General features: G+C 37.4%; 1 protein-coding gene across 5 annotated transcripts in view; it reads left to right on the top strand.

Moving 5' to 3' along the window:
* Positions 1 to 22,014, top strand: part of Nav3 (neuron navigator 3) — a 694,335-nt gene that overhangs the window by 610,342 nt on the left and 61,979 nt on the right. For all 5 annotated transcript variants that reach the window (XM_050135526.1, XM_050135525.1, XM_050135523.1 and 2 more), the window contains 7 exons: positions 4,376 to 4,508; positions 5,254 to 5,524; positions 6,407 to 7,115; positions 9,012 to 9,500; positions 13,340 to 13,381; positions 14,925 to 15,085; positions 21,719 to 21,907. In XM_050135526.1, the coding sequence (XP_049991483.1) occupies positions 4,376 to 4,508; positions 5,254 to 5,524; positions 6,407 to 7,115; positions 9,012 to 9,500; positions 13,340 to 13,381; positions 14,925 to 15,085; positions 21,719 to 21,907 (1,994 nt within the window). The remainder of the gene's footprint in view (positions 1 to 4,375; positions 4,509 to 5,253; positions 5,525 to 6,406; positions 7,116 to 9,011; positions 9,501 to 13,339; positions 13,382 to 14,924; positions 15,086 to 21,718; positions 21,908 to 22,014) is intronic.

The raw sequence follows: 22,014 nt of genomic DNA, 5'->3' as shown, positions 1-22,014 counted from the left end.
GTTTGCCTTCCAGTCGTAAGGACCTGAGTCTGATCTCCCTTACCCTGTAAAAGGGCAGATGGAGGAGCATGTACCTGTAATCCCAGTGCTGGGGGACAGAGACAGGAGAATCCTGGAGGGTTGTTCACTAGTCTCTCTGAATCAGTAAGCTCCATGTACTATAAGAGCCTCTACTCAAAGGATAAACTGAAGAGATATTGAGAAAGACGCCTAATGTTGACTTCTGGTCTTCACATGTGTACACATATGTATTAAAGTGCAGCCACACACAAACACTTATCACACACACAGACACACAGACACACACACACTTTATTTCATTGCTGAAAATACTTTGATTTCCACTGTCCTGGTTGCAAGCTCTGTCTCCCCACTAAGCACAGACTCCAGCAGAGAATTCGGATTGCTCTCTCCCTGAACAATTGTACTCTTCCCGCACCCGCCTCTCTAGTCCCATATGTCTCTTGGGTCTGGGTATTTTTGGGATTCCATTTGTGCACGTTTATCTTTTCTCACTCTTCGCTCCCAGAAGGCTTTACTTCTCAGCTGTCTACCCACTTATTCTTTCAATGAGATTCCCTTAAGTAAACAGGTTTTTTTTTAATCCAAACTTACTCATCCCCCATCTCGCTGAGTTCTGTTCCCATTTCACCTCTTTCTTATTATGATAATTCATAAAAGGAAATTCATTTGAGGATCAGAGGCTAGTAATCACATATGATGGCTGTGAGTTGTAACATCAAGAGACTGGTGAATTTTCTGATTCAGTCTATAAACATTAAGGAACTAGACCGAGTCAAAGTTAGGTTGGGCTCTGTGGCTGAGAAAAGGGATCTGCTTTTGCTCTTGGCTATAACGCTGTGACTGGAACAGCTTTTTGCAGAATGTCTCAGGAGATTAGAGGCTGAAGAGAGGCAAATAGAGACGTGGACAAATTAATGAATTTTGGGAAGGTATGGAAGGATTCATGAAGAAATGCTGGTTCAGTTCTATTGTAAACCAAAGTATTCAGATAATATGCAGTGGCAATATGAGACATTGGTGGGTATAAGGAAATTTGTTTAAACTGTAATAAAGCCATATAAAGGTTATTAATTGAGAGATTCTCTATTTAATCTAGTATAAAATTTAGATATTAATATATCAATTTGGAGTTTTCCCACTTTGAAATCTCCACTGATGGCTTATTTCTCTATTTACAGTAAATAAATAGATAGATAAATAAATAAATAAATAAATAAATAAATAAAATGCTCAACTAATCTGTCTTGAAATAACTCTATGTTGTTTTCTATCAATGACCCTAAAGTAATAATGAATTTACACTTCAGTGGCTAGATATCCAAAGCTGGCATGGATTGTATTGTGTTTACATACAAATCTGTATAATACAAGAATAAGTAGTTGCATGTTCTCGTAGCTGTGAGGACCAGTGTCAGGGACTTACTAGTTTGGCTCTAAAATTCACAGCCTAGACAGTTCTCAACATTTTAACATTGCAATGGTCATTGCATCTAGAACGTACTGTGAAAGTGAAATGCATCCCATTATTTTAATAATCTACAGAAAAATACATCCTAAAATATGAAAGGATTTTAGTGACTCCATTCTGCTGTGTAAATATTATCCAATTTCCCCTTTATTTCAGGATGAAATATTCAGAAACTTTTACAAAATAATCTCATGATGATTACATTTTTTCTTTTTATTAAGCAATTATTTCATATTTAAGAAATATTCAGTAAAATCTTTAAAATAGTCACTACATTGTATTCTATGCCATTTGGCTCCTTTAGGTTGGAGAGAAAATATTGTTTTTCTTGATCTACTATCTCATGAGAATCCTGACATTCTCTGACACTTGAGGAGCCTGCTGCATCTTCTAGTACTTAGACTGAAATTTTATTTCTGTTAGCTATTTCACCAATGCTTGAAAAACTCCAATATTGTAATAAATACTTGATGAGGCTAATTTTTTTGTCACCTTGACACACTGTGGGATCACCCAGAAGGAGAATGTCAATGAAGGATGGTCTACATTCAGTTCACCTGTGTGTTTGTCTGTGGGTTCTTGGCTCCGTTGTGTTGAGTGAGGTGGGAAGACCCCAATCCACTCTAGGCAGCAGCATTCCTTAGAGTTTAGGTCTTAGACTGTTTAATGGAGAATGTGATCCGAGTCCTAATTGTGCAGGCATTCATTTCTCTCTCCGCACTTGAGTGTAGATGTGAGGTAGCTAAATGTTTGTAGCTCTTTCCCGCTTACATTCTCCGCTGTGATGCAGTATAACTTGAAATGGTGAGCAAAATAAACCCTTTTCCGACAGTTTGCATTTTGTTGGGGTCTTTTATCACAGCAACAGAAATGTTGCTAGGACAACACTGGTGAAAGAAATGTACATCTCCATTATCATTCAAGTAACAGGCTGTTTCTAAGTACATAGAGAATATTGTCCTGGAGGTTTCACAACTGTTCATAGATCTCGAGAATTTGAATGAGCATTTTAAATGTAGGGCTCCGTTGCTTACTAATGAAAAATTGATTGCAGAGTTTGTGTTTAGTTGCATGTAATTCACAATGTTATTTTCAAGTTTTACAAACTTTCTGGATTGCCTAAAAACGGAGCCAACTGTGTCTGAGCTTTCGTTTAGAATTCAGAATGGAAATATCGTCTGGGCATAGTTCAAGACCTGCGTAGTAAATCAAACTTGTGTCTTAAAGACCAAGGCACAAATAGGTGTGGTCTTCAGACATCTAATGCAATATATACTATTCTACTTAGGTGATTACTGTCGGCATGGAGAATTAAGTGAGAAGATAAACATTAATGATTGATTTATAAAAGCTGGCTTTGATTGCGTGCCTCTTACAATCAAGATATTTTTCTCTGATATAATGAAAAACAAACATGGACAAAATAAATCTCTCTGGCCTTCACAGATTGTTATAATGTTTTTCAGTTAGAAAAATGATGAATGAATTTAATGAGTAGTATGTTGATTGACAGTAATGACAAAAATAAGAGGCCAAGGCAAGAATGTAATAAGACATCTGTGAGTACAACTCTCCCCTCCTACCCAGTAAAAGAAGGATCATGTCCATGAGAAGACTTGTGTGTGAATGTTTGAATGATTTTATTTCTATTGTTTCAAGATAGTAACTACACAATGTGTAAATAAAATCTGTGTGTGTAACAAATGCCATAATTTTTGAATTTGTTATAGATTGTGAGGGAAAAAATTCATCAGAATTATGGATGTGTAATTTGGCAGAAATAAAGAGGTGCCCTTTATGCAGAATATAGTTAAAAACCCTCAGATTTTAATGCAATTAAAAATGAAAGATGGAAAAAATATTTGATGAGTTTTGAGACCTATTACTCAGAGCTAATTATGCTAATAATTCTTTCATTAAAAACTATTTTCTATTAAGGTTTCTCAACTTAATTAAATGTGTGACAATCAACAGAATTAATTGCATCATGGCTATGGAGAATTTGGTTATCTACAAAATCAAAGAAGAAAGTCAAATGTCATGGAAGTTTAAGATTAAAAAAATAACTCCATTAACCGTCAAAGAGTATTACTTTAAGTTTTCTTAACAAAGAACTATGTTGAACAAAATGTTGCTCAAAACTTTTATAATGGAGCTGATATAGTGGCTCAGAGGTTAAGGCTACTTGATGTTCTTCCGGAGAACAAGAGTTCAGTTCCCAGCACCCACACAGCAGCTCACAGCCACCTGCCTTGGTTAGTCCTGGGAACTAAGTCTGGGCCCTGTGCAAAGTAGCAAGTGTGCTTAGCAGCTGAGACATCTCTCTAGGCTCCAAATATATCTTTTTGATCATTCACTCAGATGCTGCCACTGCAGTTGTGTGGCAAAGGCCAACAGCAGGACGAGACTATTTTATGTTGTTTGGAATTGGGATGGATTTCAATATTTAAGTCTGGTTGAAGGTTGTAATTTTCAGATAGAAACATGAGGAGTGGTTTTCAGATGCCTGACTAAAGCAAATGTTTTTTTGAACAGAGAATTCTTAGATACTTTTTGATTCCAGTTTGCTTTTGTGGGTACGGGATATTACTCTTCTCTCAAAATTTCCACTCATGCTTCAGTTGTTCACCTGGAGCCCACGTCTTATGGTTCTTCCTAAATACCAGATAATAATTCCTAAATACCTTCCTAAATACCAATAATGTTGGCTATTATTTAGTAGATGTTCAGTTCTTATATATATGATATTCCCAAAATGGATAGTGAGCTAATAAGTGTTTTTAATGTCTTTGTGATATACAAAAGCATTGTGTGGAAATACGGGTGGTTTACAATGTTTTTTTTCTGGGACCAGCTCATTGCTGTTTTGTGCCCTATCTTTAGCTGGGATGATAGCAGTTCAGTGAGCAGCGGTCTCAGTGACACACTTGATAACATCAGCACAGATGACCTGAACACAGCATCCTCCCTCAGCTCTTACTCCAACATCACTGTCCCCTCCAGGAAGAACACTCAGGTGAGACCCATCTTCTCTCTCCCATAGTGATTCTATCAATTTCTTCCTCAAAAAAAAATTACTTTATTAAACCGTGATTTTACTCTTTAATCTGAAGTATTTGCACAAGTCGAGTAAGCAGAGATACTAATGATTCACCAACCCTGGAATCTGAAGTATTTTTATTTTAGGTCCCCTAGAGTTGTGCCCCTCAGAACTATAGCAATGCCCACCCCCTGCCTCTATTGAAGATTGTAAACAGCTTAGACATATTTGCTGACCTCTAACCCTTAAAGACCTACCTTGATATCTTTTCCCCTTCTAATACTGATTTACTTAAAAGCCAAGTTTAAAAAGAGTTTAACATTAGTTCGTTCTGGACTAATTTTATAATGATGTCAAAAACAAATTACTAGGCTTCCTTGTGAACGGTGAATCAAGAAAGAGCATTGAATGCATCCTATCTTGTCTTGGATTTTCTTGTCATGTCTGTCATAGAAAAATCCCTTCCTTTGTAGAGTTTAATTAGGCTTTTCTGAACATTATTTATTCGGACATTCTCTAATATCTATGAAAGGAAATTATATGGCTGAATTTGATGAAACGTGAGGGAAACTATAGTTATAAATAGAATCGTTTCTGGCATGTTTCAGGAGTGGAAGTCGCTGCTTCGTTATTTTTTCCTACTATGGATCTGAGAATGCATCCTAGTTACCGATTCAGGTCTTATAGGTCTTTTTCCCCCATGGGATTTTTTTTTTTATAGCTAAAAACAGATGCAGAGAAACGTTCAACATCTGATGAAACCTGGGATAGTCCAGAGGATCTGAAAAAGAGCGAAGAAGAATTTGACAGCCACGGTGATGGAGGTACCAAGTGGAAGGGGGCTACCTCTGGACTGGCTGAAGACCCAGAGAAGACAGGACAGAAAGCTGGCCTGTCTGTGTCTCAGACCGGCTCCTGGAGGAGAGGCATGTCTGCCCAGGGAGGAACCCCAGCTAGGCAGAAAACCGGCACGAGTGCACTCAAGACCCCTGGTAAGTTTGTCACTTAGGGTCCGCGCTGCAGAAGAATTTTCACCTATGATGCTGTTTTGCATCTGTATTCACATGTATTTACTCTCCCTTAAATAATCAAGTTATCCTGTTTAACACAGTTAAATAATTGTATTCTATAATCCACATACTTGGTCAGAGCAGCCCCCATGAGTATGACAGTCTAAGAACCTGTAGGGGACACACTTGTCACAGTGGGTTGTTACAATCTGGTCACATTGTGTACAGGTAACGTGTTGGTTCTGCATAAACAATAACTCACTTTTCCTGACATTTTAATGCATATTTTCAATATTGATTTTACAAATGCTTTGTTTTCAGTATTGATTTCACAGACGTCACTACTTCTTGCTACAAATCTGAGAGCTGAAAGACTCTCCCGTTATTTTATAAATAGTGTCTATTACCCTGTCATTCATAGCAGTAGCAAAATTACAGTCATGAAGTAGCAATGAAAATCATTTTATGGTTGGGGGTCACCACAACACAAGGGACTGTATTAAAGAGTCTCAGCATGAGGAAGGTTGAGAACCACTGGTCTAGTTTTCAACTTGATTGTTATGAATAAGTGACAGCCTTCTGAAACAAGAGTGTTGTAAGATACAAAACACTAACAAACAAGAAAATCACATTTTTGCTTTATCTCCTCGAGCTCATTACATTTCCTCCAAATCGACATTTTTTTAGCTACACTCTCAGTCATCTCATAGAGAGAGGGTGCCTGTTTAGATCAGAAACAAGAAGTATGTCAGAGCTGAAGTGATAGAAAGAGCTAAAGAGCATTCACGTTTTACATTTGGTTTTGGAGGTGTTAGGATGTCAAAGTGTTGAAATGAACCCATCTGTGTGTTTCTCTTTAATTAGGGAAGACTGATGATGCCAAAGCGTCAGAGAAAGGGAAAACTCCCCTGAAAGGGTCATCCTTGCAAAGGTCTCCTTCGGATGCAGGAAAAAGCAGCGGAGATGAAGGGAAAAAGCCGCCCTCGGGCATTGGAAGATCCTCAGCCAGCAATTCTTTTGGGTATAAGAAGCCAAGTGCTGTAGGCTCCTCAACTATGATTACCAACAGTGGGGCCACCATAACCAGTGGCTCAGCAACACTGGGGAAGATCCCCAAATCGGCTGCCATTGGTGGGAAGTCCAATGCAGGAAGGAAAACCAGCCTAGATGGGTCCCAGAATCAAGATGACGTTGTCCTGCACGTGAGCTCCAAGACCACCCTCCAGTACCGCAGCTTGCCCCGCCCTTCCAAGTCTAGCACCAGCGGTATCCCTGGGCGAGGCGGCCACAGATCCAGTACCAGCAGCATCGATTCTAACGTCAGCAGCAAGTCAGCGGGGGCCACCACCTCCAAACTTAGAGAACCCACTAAGATTGGCTCAGGGCGCTCGAGTCCAGTTACTGTCAACCAAACAGACAAAGAGAAGGAAAAAGTTGCAGTGTCCGATTCAGAGAGTGTTTCATTGTCAGGTTCCCCCAAATCCAGCCCCACCTCTGCCAGTGCCTGTGGTGCGCAAGGGCTCAGACAGCCAGGGTCCAAGTATCCAGATATAGCCTCACCTACATTTCGAAGGTAAGGGTATGTATAGGGATGCTGGGAAAACGTAAAAGGTAGTATATAACACGTACTTATTCTACACAAAGGTATTTTAATTTATTCTATATATTTGAGGATTCTGTATTCTAGACTTGTTTAAAATAAATTGAGTTCTATAGAACTGAGTGTGTCAACTGCTAGTGTAAAAAGTGATGCCCGTGTAGAGAAGCAGTTAAGTCATTCAGCTCTACTGTCAATACGATGAATGCAAGAAATATGAACAGCATGTCAACATGCTTAAAATCTATTCATACAAGTAGTGAAAACATAAGTGATAGCCTGTAAAATAATTCAGTAGTTTCCATCTCTCCTTTCCATAGTTAAAAAAAAAATCAACCTGCATGGCTGTTGATATACACTGCACTTACTTCTAATATACATTATCTTGACTAACTCTTAATGCATTCATTGGTACTTATGAATATAGAGGATGTATTCCATATGACTGTTAATAATGGACCAATTTATAGGGCTACTCTTAACATAGTAAAATACAAAACAAAAAGTCAAGGTATGATGTGATTCTCAGATTTTAAAATATTTAGATGTCTAACACAGGGTAAGAACTCATGAGTGAGGTGACACTGATATCTGTCAGTGTTCTTTGACAGGATTCAGTATGGATGTATGCACCATGATTATATTTATGTGTGTGAAGTTCTGCTTAGGAATAGCCCTGATTTTAGATACTGTAAGTAGCATGGGGGAAATTAGTGGATGACTTAGGACAAATTGTTAAATATACCTGCCTCTATTTCCTCATGTTCAAATTAATATAGTATCTTTTTTTGTTACTTGTTAAATATTTAAGGTTTGTTCTTATTCAACAGGTTTACCTAGAATTTTGAATTTATTTAGAATTAGAGAGTTTTTAAAAATTTGCTCTCACATTTAAGCAACCTTAAAAGCATAACTGTTTGAAAAATAGTCAAATTTTTCATTAGAAGTACTAATTGTGAAGAATGTCTTGAATTGTCAATTCTTTAGAAAGAATTAATTACAGTTCTAGCAAGAGTAAATATTTTCCCTGTTTATGTGAAAGCCAATAGTGCCCTCCTGTGGCCCATTACCTATGAAACAATTTCTCATATTCGTCATACAAATCTTCCACTGCAGGAAATATGGATTCATTGCAGCTGAATTAGTCACCATTAAGCCATTACTTCATATCATGTTATTTCCATATTTGCATAAATTTGATTCTATCATCTGTTTCATTTACAAAACTAAAATGTTTTCTGAACTAAACTCCAATATCTAACTTAGCACCAATGATATTTCAAATCACTGGTATATATCCGAATAGCTCCGGCAACTGACAGAACTCCCTGTGGTTTTTTACATGGGAAGATTTCCCCCAAATCTGTAAGTTGCCAACAATATCCAATATTTCCAGCTGAATCCCTCAAGCCTCCAGACTTTTCCTTGCTTACTTAACCTTGCCTTAACTGTCCCCGTTAGATTTTCGAGGAACCTATTTTAAAAAGAGGAAACTCCATTTAAGAGTCATATACCGAATGCGTAGAAGTTGTTTCATTATAATGGTCGGTAGACATTGCCAGAATGGCTACAGTATTTTAAGAGTCCTCTGATCGCTACAAATGTAAAAGTCAAGCATGGTCGTGTTTGGCTTTTGCCCACTCTGCTCACCTTGGTTGCGTCCCAGGGCTGATTTCCCCTTAAGATATTGTAAGAACTTATTAATAGTTGATTAATACCAAGGGCAGTCATATCACCTTCAGGAACATAGAGGCTGGACGTGCTTGGTAGCTCACTACGCCAAAGCACCCTTGGCTCTGTGGACTGAAACCCTACGGAATGTGGATATGAGTCTCTTGGAACAACTGAAGTTGTTATTTGTTTTTCTTTTAGGTTGTTTGGTGCCAAGGCAGGTGGCAAATCTGCCTCTGCACCTAATACCGAGGGGGTGAAATCCTCCTCAGTACTGCCCAGCCCTAGTACCTCATTAGCGCGACAAGGCAGTCTGGAGTCACCGTCGTCTGGTACGGGCAGCATGGGCAGTGCTGGTGGGCTGAGCGGCAGCAGCAGCCCTCTCTTCAATAAGCCCTCAGACTTACCTACAGATGTTATAAGCTTAAGTCACTCCTTGGCTTCCAGCCCAGCATCGGTTCACTCTTTCACATCGGGTGGTCTTGTGTGGGCTGCCAATCTGAGCAGTTCCTCTGCCGGCAGCAAGGACACTCCGAGTTACCAGTCCATGACTAGTCTCCATACGAGCTCTGAGTCAATTGACCTGCCCCTCAGCCATCATGGCTCCCTGTCTGGACTGACCACAGGCACTCACGAGGTGCAGAGCCTGCTCATGAGAACGGGTAGTGTGAGATCTACTCTCTCAGAAAGGTGAGCTTCCCCGGAGGCACCCATGAGTCCTTAACCCCTTCTTCCTGCACTGTGCCCATGACCCTACCCTCCTAAATTTCCCTTATTCCACGGTGAGCACAACTGTGCAGTGACATAAAAATGAACTTAAATTTAGAGTTAAATTTAAAATTAGAGTTCATGGGAACTCTTGTTAGCAAATTGACAAAGAATGAAATCATTAAAGGTAGGGCGATTGCCTTTTTTTTTTTTTTTAACATGAATGCCTTTCTAGTCTGTAGGCAAATTTTGAATAATGTACAACTAGGCATTCATGTAGTGGGTGATATTTTCTCAAGACTTTTCTAATGATTGGCTTGAGATTCAAGACACCACAGATCCTTAGGATGATGAAAACCTTGTCAAATGATTAAATTCAAATGGATTATACAATTGTGCTCTAAGAAATATGTGGAATTTTAAAATATAAGGTTAATCCCTTATTAAGACATATTCTACGATGCTCAAATTGTCCATTAATCTATTATTTACAACTATTACCTCTGGATTCTCTTGCCTGTGTGAAGTTCAAAATCAAGTATTCCATCACCTTAGTGCACACCGACAGCCGTGCAATCGGCGCGTCTACTGCATTAAAGCACTTGAGACCTAAGTGCACCATTGGTGCTCAATGCTAACTGTGATGGGCTGGTAATTACAGAATCTGTGTTTTCCCATTCATAAAAAGCTTTAATCCTGACAACTGGATTCTACACACACACACACACACACACACACACACACACACACACACACACACAAATGTATCCACTTCCCTTTAGTACATACAACATAAAAAGAACTGGTACTAAATGGTCCAGCAAAAGAAATTAGACTTTCATTTATAGCTCAGATCCTGGTTTCAGTACTTATAAGGTAAATGGGCATGATCACATATCATGTATAAAACTTATGTCAAATAAATAGAATTACATTTGAAAACATAGTAACAGTCTTATTTAAGTAATATATCCTAGAATTACGAGAGCATATGTGAGGAATTAAAACAGTGAGTTGATAGCTCAATCAAACAAGCAGGTTACAATTTATTAGTAGCAATCATTCTCCAAAATGCAGATAATCTTTAAATTATAAACATGAAAACATAAAGTTGATCGTATAGATTTCAACCTATTTGTTAGCCTTCAAACATTAAACATTAAGAAACATAGTCAAGTGCATCATTGTAAACAAGACACCATCAAATCAAAATCAACAAGTTATATAGCTATAGTGGAATCCAGTTTTAATACTTTTTCTACAGTTTAGCTGTATAAAAATGTCTACTAAAGAAATACAAGATAAATATATAGTTATTTACAATTTTAAAGCAATCCTTTTAATAGTTTGGCAATATTAGAAATAGTTTAATTTTAACCTGATATTAGGATAAATCAAAGATGCCAAGCAGTGGTGGTACACACCTTTAATCCTAACACTCAGGAGGAAGAGGCAAGTGGATCACTGTGAGTTCAAGGCAAGCCTGATCTGTTACAGGACAGCTAGGGCTGTTACACAGAAAAACTCTGACTTGAAAAACCATAAATAAATAAACAAATAAATAACTTTCTAAAATATGTTTTAAATCTATTAGTGACTATTCAGTCATATAAAGTCAATGTGGCTATCTTATTAGGAATGACATATAAAACTGATAGTAAGAATTTTCTTCCAGCAAATATCTAGATAAAACTTTTTTTTATTTAAAACATTGTGCATACTCTTTCTTCGGAAGGAAGATGCAAATTATAACAGTGCATTTTAACTCTTAACAGTGAATATGAGGAAGCGCATGGTCTGTTTAAGAATATCTCATGTACATATCCTGACATAACTGGCCAGTAAATTTCTAAATTGAAAGTATAAAAGTGTACCAAGGTGGGATTTTTTAGTTAATTTGAAATGTATATGATAGATGCTGTGTTGTATGTAAGCTCTTGACTCCTCTTGTTACACTTTGATCTTCACATATTAGGGCTAATAAATCAGTGGGTATTTATACTAATTCCAATATTTACATAAATTATTCTTTATTAAAGTTAAAAAGTAAAAAAATGAAAATACACAAAATGATATTTTTTTTTCATTTTGCCATGCACATCACATCTAGTCTCTGGTGGTTCAATGACTATAACTATAAACAAAGCCCCTATTTGCTTTGTTTTATTTTATTGTGGCCAAAGCATATTTTTAAAGTAATTTAAAGTCAAAGACAACCTTGAAAATGTCTGCTTTGTCATTAAATGTGAAATTTGACAACTGTGTTGCACACAACTGGACAACAGTGCGTAAATATAAATCTCCACTTGCTTCTCTACCTCCCAAGCCATGGCTGACACTGGTTCTTGAAGCTTTGCAGAAATGCCAACATAATACTGCCATGAATGTCTAGAAAATTTGTTTTCCACCTGTGACCCTGCCATACAGTTCCTAATGTTGTGATGGCCCCCAGCCATTAAATGTATTTTGTTGCATCTTCATAACTGTAATTTTTCTACTGTTATGAATCCTAGGGTGAATATTTTTGGAGATAGATGTTTGCCAAAGATGTCTCAACCCACAGGTTGAGAACCACTGTTCTAGAGTCTAAGAAATGTTCTATATTATTCAACCTAAGTGTGTTTTCTGAATTATTTCACTGGAACATATGAACTGTAATTTTTATACAACCTGATAACATTGGGAAAAATAATAGTTGTCTAATTCTCTATAACATTTTAAAGAAATATGACATATAATTGCATAAATGCATAGCCCAATACATTTTTTATTTAGAGATGTCTTATTTGCTTAAGATGATTCTTTTGGCTTGATTATTCACACCAGTTAGGAACTTTTATGATCATAAAATATGACAAGAACAAATTCCTCATTGGCATAGTTTAAGAGATGGAGTACCTGTGGAAGAAAACATTTTAGCTTTGATTCTAAGTGGTTCAATCTGAAGTCCGTCTGTTTTGCATGTCTGTTCCATCATCCCCATTGTGCACACACTACATATTTTATTTTGATCATCTGATAGTCTCAGCAACGAAAGCGGTAGTTCTGTAAGTCCATATTCATTTTCCACTTTGGCAATCTGCGTGCTAGAGATTAGCATGGAGCCTCTGGCTGTGTGCCATTCTTTGCCATCCCAGAGAGTCATTTCCCAGTAATTTAGGCACATCTTTCTAGCCCTATGTCCGACGAACTGAGAGTTAGTTAAAATAATGGTGATACAATACATAACCCTTCAAATACCCAATCAATGATTTCTCAAAGATGAAACAGCTTTACTTCAGTAATATATTTAAGTAAACTATACTAGAAACATTGCTTAAAGAGAATACATACTATATATTAAATTCTTTCTTATATGTAAGTGGGAAACAAATCTACCCTTATTTTTATTGGAATTAACTAGATGAGATACAACTAGGATGTGATTTTTTTTTTTCATCCTGTCTTGTTATTGAGCTTTGTCACTTTAACAGCAGGTGTCATTGTCATCCCTATGATTCTCCTGCAGATAAAGTCACAGCAAAAGTCTAGTCCACTCCACAGAAAAAGGAGGGCACCACAGCTTCCACAGGGATACTAGGCTAGCATGATTCAATGCATTTTCTAATTAAGTTTGAATGTCACTAGGATAGAAAGAAATTCCACGTTTATTGCAGCGACACAGGTCCCGCCACTCAGTTAGCTTTTCCCAGCCAGCTCAGTATTCTTGTGTGTATTAGCAGAGCGTTGTTTTGTGTAGTTCAGAGAATGAATTTTGTTGAGTATGTGATTTGGAAATTTTGTTTGCATTATGTCCTTAGGGGTTTTCTTTGTTTTAACAGCATGCAGCTTGACAGAAATACACTACCCAAAAAGGGACTAAGGTATATATTTCTCTCAGCACAACCGCTGCCTCTTTCTGTTGTCGTGTAAATTCTGTGTGCTGTGTCTTTTCCCTATCTGTTTGCTGTGTAGCCTCTGACTTGGAATATGAAATCACTCTTAATCTTGATGCTTTCTCTGGCTGCAAGAGTGGTGATGCTTCTTACGAAGGGATGCCAATGAGTGTGGAGGTGTTGACTCGAGTGGATTCCATTAGGGATATCACTGTTGTAAAATAAAAGGAACTCCTCTGAGGCTTTGCTCAGTAGGGGAGCTGCTAGTGGTAGGAGGCAGAGCCATTTCCCTTTTATTAAGATAAAATTGCTTCTCCAGGTTTTTCTCCTTGGAAGTATATGTTTGCCAAACCTCAAAACTGCAACTAGGAACGTGACTCAGTTGTTAAAAATGCTTTCTAAGCAAGTGTGGGGATTTGAGTTCAAATCCCCTATACCCACATAAAGAGCTGAGCAGAGTTCCATGGACTAACTCCATCACTGACAGGAGTGAAGGAGACAGGAAAATCACTGGTTTGCAGCTTAGTTCAGGTTTGGTGAGACTATAGTGATTCTGTTTCAAAGGAGTAAGGCAGAAAATAATAGAGCATGATGCCTGATTTCTTCCTTTGATCTCCACATGCATGCAGGCATACAACCCACACATATATACTATAGACATTAATACATGTACAGATGCCCATAGAACCTACATAGTCCCCCAAGCCTACATAGTCTACACCTGTGACAAGTAAGGATGGAAGGCTGAAGTAGGCTATAAATGGAGTAAATACAAAAATTATCATCACAGGGCAGGTATGGCAATTAAGGTATTATTTTACAGATTGTGTTTTATAAAAACTCAATCCCGATTTCTGCTTTCCTGCTTTAATATTTGCCAGATCAGCTTAAATCCAAGTTAATCTAATGTCACTTAGAAATTTCTAAATAGTTGTTCAATTTAGAATAAAAATAAAATGAAAATTGAATTCATAGCCATGAACTTGCCTTACACTCTGTTTTTTTTCTGAGAAAAAGATACAGAGAAAACAGCTAACAGGTACAGTGCTATGAGCTGACAGCAAGTGGCATTTTAACCAAAGAACTGAAGGAAAACCCTAGCTCTCAGTGTGTCCCACTTCCTGTGCTGTCCTGTGACTGTCACTGTGCCTCCTACTGCGCCTCTCTTGACTTCTGGTCTACCACAGTCTACCATGATGAATCACTGTTGTCACCTTCCCATGCCCTTCCCCCAACAAAGTGTCTTGGGGTCCTTCTCTGTTAACTTGGCTGTCACCTCATTGCTTATGACTTTCCAGTCCATATCTCGCAGAAGCATCATTTTCTCCGCACATGCCTCTATTTATTTTCCCTGTGGGATCAAACAGATGGTGCCAAATCATCTGGAGGAACTGAGCGATTGTCGTTAGATCCGATCTGTTTGTGATTGCTGTGCAGTCTGAATAGTGAGCTCCCCTCGATTGTTTTCATGTCCTGATGTTGCCTTGACCTTGTAGATATGCTCAAGCGTCTCAGCTGTGCTGTTTTGCAGATACACCCCATCATCTCGGCAGGCCAACCAGGAAGAAGGCAAAGAGTGGCTACGTTCCCATTCCACTGGAGGGCTGCAGGATACAGGCAACCAGTCACCGCTGGTCTCCCCTTCTGCCATGTCGTCTTCAGCCACGGGAAAATACCACTTTTCCAACTTGGGTAAAATATTCTAAATCATCAATTCTCTTCTTCTTCCTTCACAGCCCTGTCATGTGGAAATATGTTTGTTTCCATAAATATGTTGGTGTTGGAGAGGCAGAGAAAGGGAAAGAGAGAGGGAACCTCAGCATGTTGCTTACAGTACACAGAATAATTTCCAAATAATGTATCACTTATTTTTATGAGAAATGCTTAATGTTGAGAATATATTGTAACTAGAATTATTGTCATTTTGTGAGCTAAATCTGAACTACCCAAAACAGACCACTGTAAGTATCAGATGTGGGGACAAATCATGAAACACTTGACCTCAAGCCCAGCACCCTCTCCATTCTATCCCAAAGTCCTTATTGACATTCAGTAAGGCATCTTAGCTTATGTTGTTGATGAACAAAATAATGGTCTTTATGGAGAGAGATAGAATATAGAAATAATTAGACTGAAAATAATATGCAATTATATGACTGCAAGATAATTTATTGAAATCAAAATGCTCCTTATCATGCATAATATGTCACCTAAGACAGCAAGCATCCTGTGAACAGTTTTAGAGGAATATACTGAAAAATAAATGACTGTCTTAGCCATTAGTGTCATTTGTGGGCAGTGTAGCCATTTACGTAAATGTCACAGAAATAGAGAAGATTGAGGAAGCATAAAACATGTCTAAGCATGGCAGTTGTCATTTAAAAGACTCAGTGATGGGGCTGGAGAGATGGCTCAGTGGTTAAGAGCATTGCCTGTTCTTCCAAAGGTCCTGAGTTCAATTCCCAGCAACCACATGGTGGCTCACAACCATCTGTAATGAGATCTGGCGCCCTCTTTTGGCCTGCAGGCATACATGCCAGATAGAATATTGTATACATAATAAATACACAAATATTTAAAAAAAAGACTTAGTGATGATGTAAAAAATTAACTTCTTGGACTGGAAAGGCAAGTACAACACTTAAGAGCTGATAATACTTTTCCAATAGATCCAAATTTAGTTCCCAGCACCCAGATAGGGCAAATTATAACCTCCTATAACTCTAGGTCCTGGAGAGATGTAGTACTTCCAGACTCTTTGGCATCTGTGGTCACAGTACACACAACTGCACATAGACACATGTGTGCTGATGGAAATTTCTGTCCCGCCAGGTCCCGCAGCTGTTCTTTTCCAAAGAAACACACAGAGGCCTACATTAATCATAAAGTGGTTGGCCTATCAGGATTCTTATTAACTCTTACTAACTCTTACATCCTATATTAACCCATAATTCTTGTCTCTGTCAGCCATGTGGCCTTGTACCTTTTATCAACGAGGCATTCTCATCTTGCTTCCTCTGCGTCTGGGTTACAACTGCAGACTCAGTCTTTCCTCTTCCCAGAATTTTCCTGTTCTGGTTGCCCTGCCTATACTTCCTGCCTGGCTACTGGTCAATCAGCATTTTATTAAACAAGTACAAAAGACAAATCTTTACAGGGTACAAACCATTGTCCCACAGCATGTGTGCACATTATTGTTATTAATAATAAATCTTTTAAAATTGATTCATCTGTCAAGTCATATATGAAGTAGTCTCCTTTTGTTTTGTTTTGTCAGCCTAGAAAAAAAATGGTTTTTAGATGTCACTACAGATCATTCACAAATGAACAATTTGAACATTTCAACTTTGAACCCCAAAGGACTCAAGACTAAATCTGTCTTATTTCAGTTCTTCCCACTATAATTGCTAGAACTTTTAAGATATAGACAATAATCTTTTCCACAGGTGCATGTGAGCTACTGAATGTTATGAACATCAATACTTACTGCTGCACCTGCACATAATAATGGTTCTTCGCCCATAATGCATAAGATGTATATCTTCTTTTTAACTTGGTGCATAATTATGAAACAGTAAAAAGTCTAACACTGAAACATTTTTTAAAATGGAAAATATTTTTGTAGGATCTTAAGGATGTAAAGCTTAACCACATGTAATAGAACATCTGAAATATGAATCCAGATTATCCCAAACACTGTAGACTTCCTAAATACCTCCTGTGTTCTATCAAGTTTTTATTAATTGATACTAATTATTTAGCTGAATATTTGTGATACTTTTCCTACGCTTGATATTCTAAATAAATCCTTCTACTCTATTATTCTTAGATAAAAACATAACACCTCCCTAATTTTTATTATCTGGCCTTGGGGCAGTCATTATAACTTAGCTGAACAGATATATAATAACTAGGTCACCCTCCAAAGAAAGATTGATATCATGAATGGGAAGGCCATGTAATACTTGAAGACTTAAGACTCTGAAATGAAGCAGTTTTTAAGAAAGCATATATATACTATAACAGAACAGCTGTCAATTTTACCTGCATTTAATTCAATATAATTTCAAACTAGTGACTAGATTATTTAACGTGAATGTAAATCAAAGTGTCATCATATAAATATAGAATACAACTATGGGGCTGTAGAGAGAGCTCAGTCAATCAATATAAGAATACAACTATGACATTTGAATTAAGGCTTCTCTACCAAAAACATCAAACATTTATATAGAGATATATTTTGAAGTTTGAAAAATTTAAATTAATATGTTACTTGAAGACAAGATGCCTATGATTACAGGTGTTTAAAAATTGATGGTTTAAGATTATCTTTTATTTGCAGTTTTTAAGAGTTTAAACACATCATGAAAGAATTGTGCTTCTACTGATAACAGACAATTTCTGTAGAACTTTAAAGACCTACTGTTTCTATTTACAGTTACCATGCAAGGACTACATACAAACCATGCTTTAGCAGTGATTGGTGCAGTATACTGAAAATGAAATAAAGTTTAGGCAGTCTTATATTTTGATATTTGTTATATTTGAAATTTAAAGTAATATTTCTAAACGTTTGAAGTATTTACACATTTTTAGTAGACAAAAGGAAAAGGCAGTTGGACAAAATGTGGAAGCTTTGTAGGTTTGGTACCCTCAACACTCCGCAGGGTGGAGTCAGGAGGAACAAGGGTCAATGTGAGAAAAATGAGTGGACTTAGGTGTATGTTCTACCTTGTCTCAGGTGTCCTCATGTCGAGTCATGGACACCTTCTCAGTAGTGCACATCAGGCTTTGCAGAAGTGCTACTTGGTAGGCACATCAGAATACCATTCCCCTCACTCACCCTTAAGCACATTCAGAATGAACCATGCCATATGTACTGAGGAAAAGACACCCATGGTATAAACACATACGTTTCGGCCACCCACATAATAAATAAAGCTTCATAGCATTATAAACTAAACATGACAGAAACTATTTCAACTATCTAAATTTGAACACACATTTTAGAATTTTATTCTTCCTGATTTTTTTTTATTTTGGAATTTTCAAGCATGACCTTAGTTAGATTTCACATAACACTTTAGATTTAGGTTATGTAAGATTTTCTTATTTGAAACAATGTCATAAATCCAATGATTAATATCTCACTAAAGAAGCAAAGGTGTGGACTGTCTTAAAGTTATTTAAAAGCCTGGCCCAGAAGCTGATCAGATAGCTCAGTCACTAGTATACACATAAATCCCAGTCAGTTTTCCCTTGATTCCTGTTCTCCTAATTATCAAACACATAATATTAATGAAATCAGTAGTTTTACTCTGTGTGTTTGATTTAGGGCAAAGTCAGTCACCTCCTTTTATTAATAGATTGCCCTCTGTAATTCTCTTCTATTTAGAGATGGACTCCTACCTTTGTGCAGATCTTAAAGGTCATGTATTCTCTCATTATTTTTTATCATTTTCTGAAACTAATATTTGATTATTTTGCCAAACTTAGATGATTGACTTAAACTTTTTTTTAGAGCATCAGTGTAACCACTATAGTACTTTTTGTATTCTATTACAAAACAAAGCAAAACAACAACAACATAAAACTTTGTTGTTGGCTGAGGTTTCTGTCCCATCTGGTGTCACAGTTGTTAAGTCCCAAAAAAAATCACACAAAGGTCTACATTAATCATAAACTGATTGGCCCATTAGCTCAGACTACTTATTAACTCTTATAACTTATATAAGCTCATTATTCTTGTCTATTTTAGCCATGTGGTGCAGTATCTTATTCGCCAAGCAGTTACATCTTACTTCTTCTGTGGCTGCATCACGACTGCAGACTAGGACTTTCCTCTTCCTAGAATTCTCATTGTCTTGGCTATACTTCCTGCCTGGCTAATGGCCAATCAGGATTTATTTAAAACATAAATGACAGGGTACAGGCCATTGTCTCACAGCACTTCGCGTTGCTTTTCTCTACTTTGGTCCTTTCCCCCTGGTGGACAGTTTTGAAATCTGATACCATGATATGTTTCCCTTCCAGTTAACTATAAAAACAGCAAACCTTTCATCAATACTATAACTGAACATTTTTGAGTATTGTTGGTATATTTCTAGTGGAAAATAATCAATAGTCCTTGCAAATTCATCTACTTCCTGTAAAGTTTTTTTTTTTTTTTTAACTTTCATTATGGTTAGCTTTCTTGTCAGACTATCTTGGACCAACATCCTGTAAATAAGGGCATGGAGACTTATTTTTAATTACGAAAGCTTGGCCTTCGCTTAGGCTTTTTCCAGACTAGTCCTTGTAACTAATTAACCTGTTTTTATTAGTTTACATTTCACCACATGGCCTATTTATCTCTCCTCTGTACTCTATGTCCAACTTGTTTCACATCTCCCTGGCCACTCCCCACCTCTCTTCTTCCCAGAGTTCTCTCTCTCTAGGAAATCCTGCCTGTTCTCTCCTGCCTACATATTGGCCATCAAGTTCTTTATTAAACCAGTCACAGTGACACATCTTCACAAAATGTAAACAAATAAATATTCCGCAACATTTCATCGTTATTTTATCAGGAGTGGGTAAAATGGTATATTTGGAAGTATACTTGCATTGATATGTTTGTGTTCATTTTAGGAACCAAAAAACAGTTAACAAATGTCCTTTTGAGTACTGGTATAAATATTAAAGTGTTGCACATGTAACTAGGCTGAACACCATCTTTACAAGAGTCATCTCATGATGTAGACACTGAACAGGTTAATATACCCCTCCTCCGTATTTCAGACGTAAGCATTCAAGTTCTGAATGACCTATTGCAAACTTAATGCCTCTTATCAGAAACCACATTGTTCTAGAACAAATGGTCACTGCTATGGACTGAAAGAATGCCCCCCCAATCTCATTCTACTCCTCCCTCCATTCTACTGTCTTTCTCTCAGTCTCTTGGTCTCTCCTTCCTCTCTTTCTCCCTCTGTCTCTGTTTCTCTTATTTTATCATTTACTTCCTTATGTCCTTGAATTATCTTCTTTCCTCCAGTTATATACTTTACAAATATGTAGTTTATTCCTTTTTGATTATATTTCTTCACTTGATTCTTTGTCTACATTTCATTTAACTCCAATGCATATCTATCAGAGGGTTGTTTCTGTGTCTTATTTCAGTTAACTTTGTGAAGTATCAGGCATAGTTCCTTGTAAACAGTAGATACACAGCTTTGCTTATTTCAGGGTTTAGCTTGCAATTTAACTCTCTCATGAGGACAAGTCATTGTATTAATATGTGTCATTTGTCAAAAATTAGAGCAGGTTTTAAAACTCAACCCAATTCTATTCAGCATAGCTGATATGGTTCTCCTGTGTTCTAAGAATGCTCAGCAGTTTCTTTATAGTTTATAGCAGTTTCCTTTATAGGCTCTGGATTGTTTCTTATATAGCAATAACAAATTTACTTTTCTTAAATGGGAGGAATTCATTACGACAAACTCATATGGTTGTTTCCCAATTTTTGCCTCAATCCTATACCAAGTTTCAAAATGTGGTGTTTTCTGATTGAATTGTTTACTTAATCAGCCATATCTATTTTTTTTCTTTTTTAGGTTGATGATTATCACTTGATCTAAATCACAGGCTACTATAAGAGCTATAAGGCAGGGCTATAACTGACAGAATCTTATTTGAAACTGTGCACTTAAGATACTTCTTTGAAATATGTTTGTCGAGACAACCTCCTTCTGATATTTTCATCTCAGACTCAGCAGAAAATGGCTTTTTTTATGATTCTCTTTCTAAAAGACTAGACACCATATGTACTTTATTTAAAGAAAATGCCTTTTATTCTTCTTTATGTGAGTTCTAATAAACTCACATCAATATAGTTTATTTTGCCCGAAAATACCTGCCGAGCTCTTCCTGTGGAGATCAGAGTTTTCTTTTCACATTTTACTTTCTTTTCCATTATGCCTTTCCTATTAAAGTGATGATTATTCTCTAGAAAAGAAGCCTGCTGCCTTGGGAGAGCCACTGTTTTCTTTATCACTTGACAGAAAATATTCATGATGCTCTGTCGTTATATCTCTAACACAACAGCCAAGGTGACTCGTTGGCGGTGATTTCTGTTGCCTTAGAAATTGGCAAGATTATTACCAGGAGAGTGCGTGAGGCGGAAGACTCAAACTTTCTGTTACTGATAGTTCTCAGGTGGAACCTCCACCTCCCTAAAATTGGGATTGTAACGTGCATACTTTTACAAGAATTGGCATTGTGTTTAGTTTATTTTAACCCATTATCTTCCTTGCCCAAATCCCTGAGCCTCTGCTCCTTGTTTTCCAGTGAGTCCCACCAACCTGTCTCATTTTAACCTTCCTGGACCCAGTATGATGCGCTCCAACAGCATTCCCGCCCAAGACTCCTCCTTCGACCTCTATGATGATGCCCAGCTTTGTGGGAGCGCCACATCTCTGGAGGAAAGGCCACGTGCTATCAGCCACTCAGGTTCATTCAGAGACAGCTTGGAGGAAGGTAATGAGGAGGGGAATGGGGGAAGATAGGAATTAACATTATTTCATGTAAGTCTGAACGGAAACGTGTTTCATCATCCATAGCACAAGGATCCTCAAGGAGGAGAA

Source organism: Alexandromys fortis, unplaced genomic scaffold, assembly GCF_014885135.2.
Source record: "Alexandromys fortis isolate MF-2015 unplaced genomic scaffold, M_Fortis_MF-2015_v1.1 scaffold_24, whole genome shotgun sequence".
Taxonomy (NCBI): domain Eukaryota; kingdom Metazoa; phylum Chordata; class Mammalia; order Rodentia; family Cricetidae; genus Alexandromys; species Alexandromys fortis.
The sequence above is the reverse complement of the archived record's forward strand: the minus strand, read 5'-3'. Positions and strand labels throughout refer to the sequence as shown.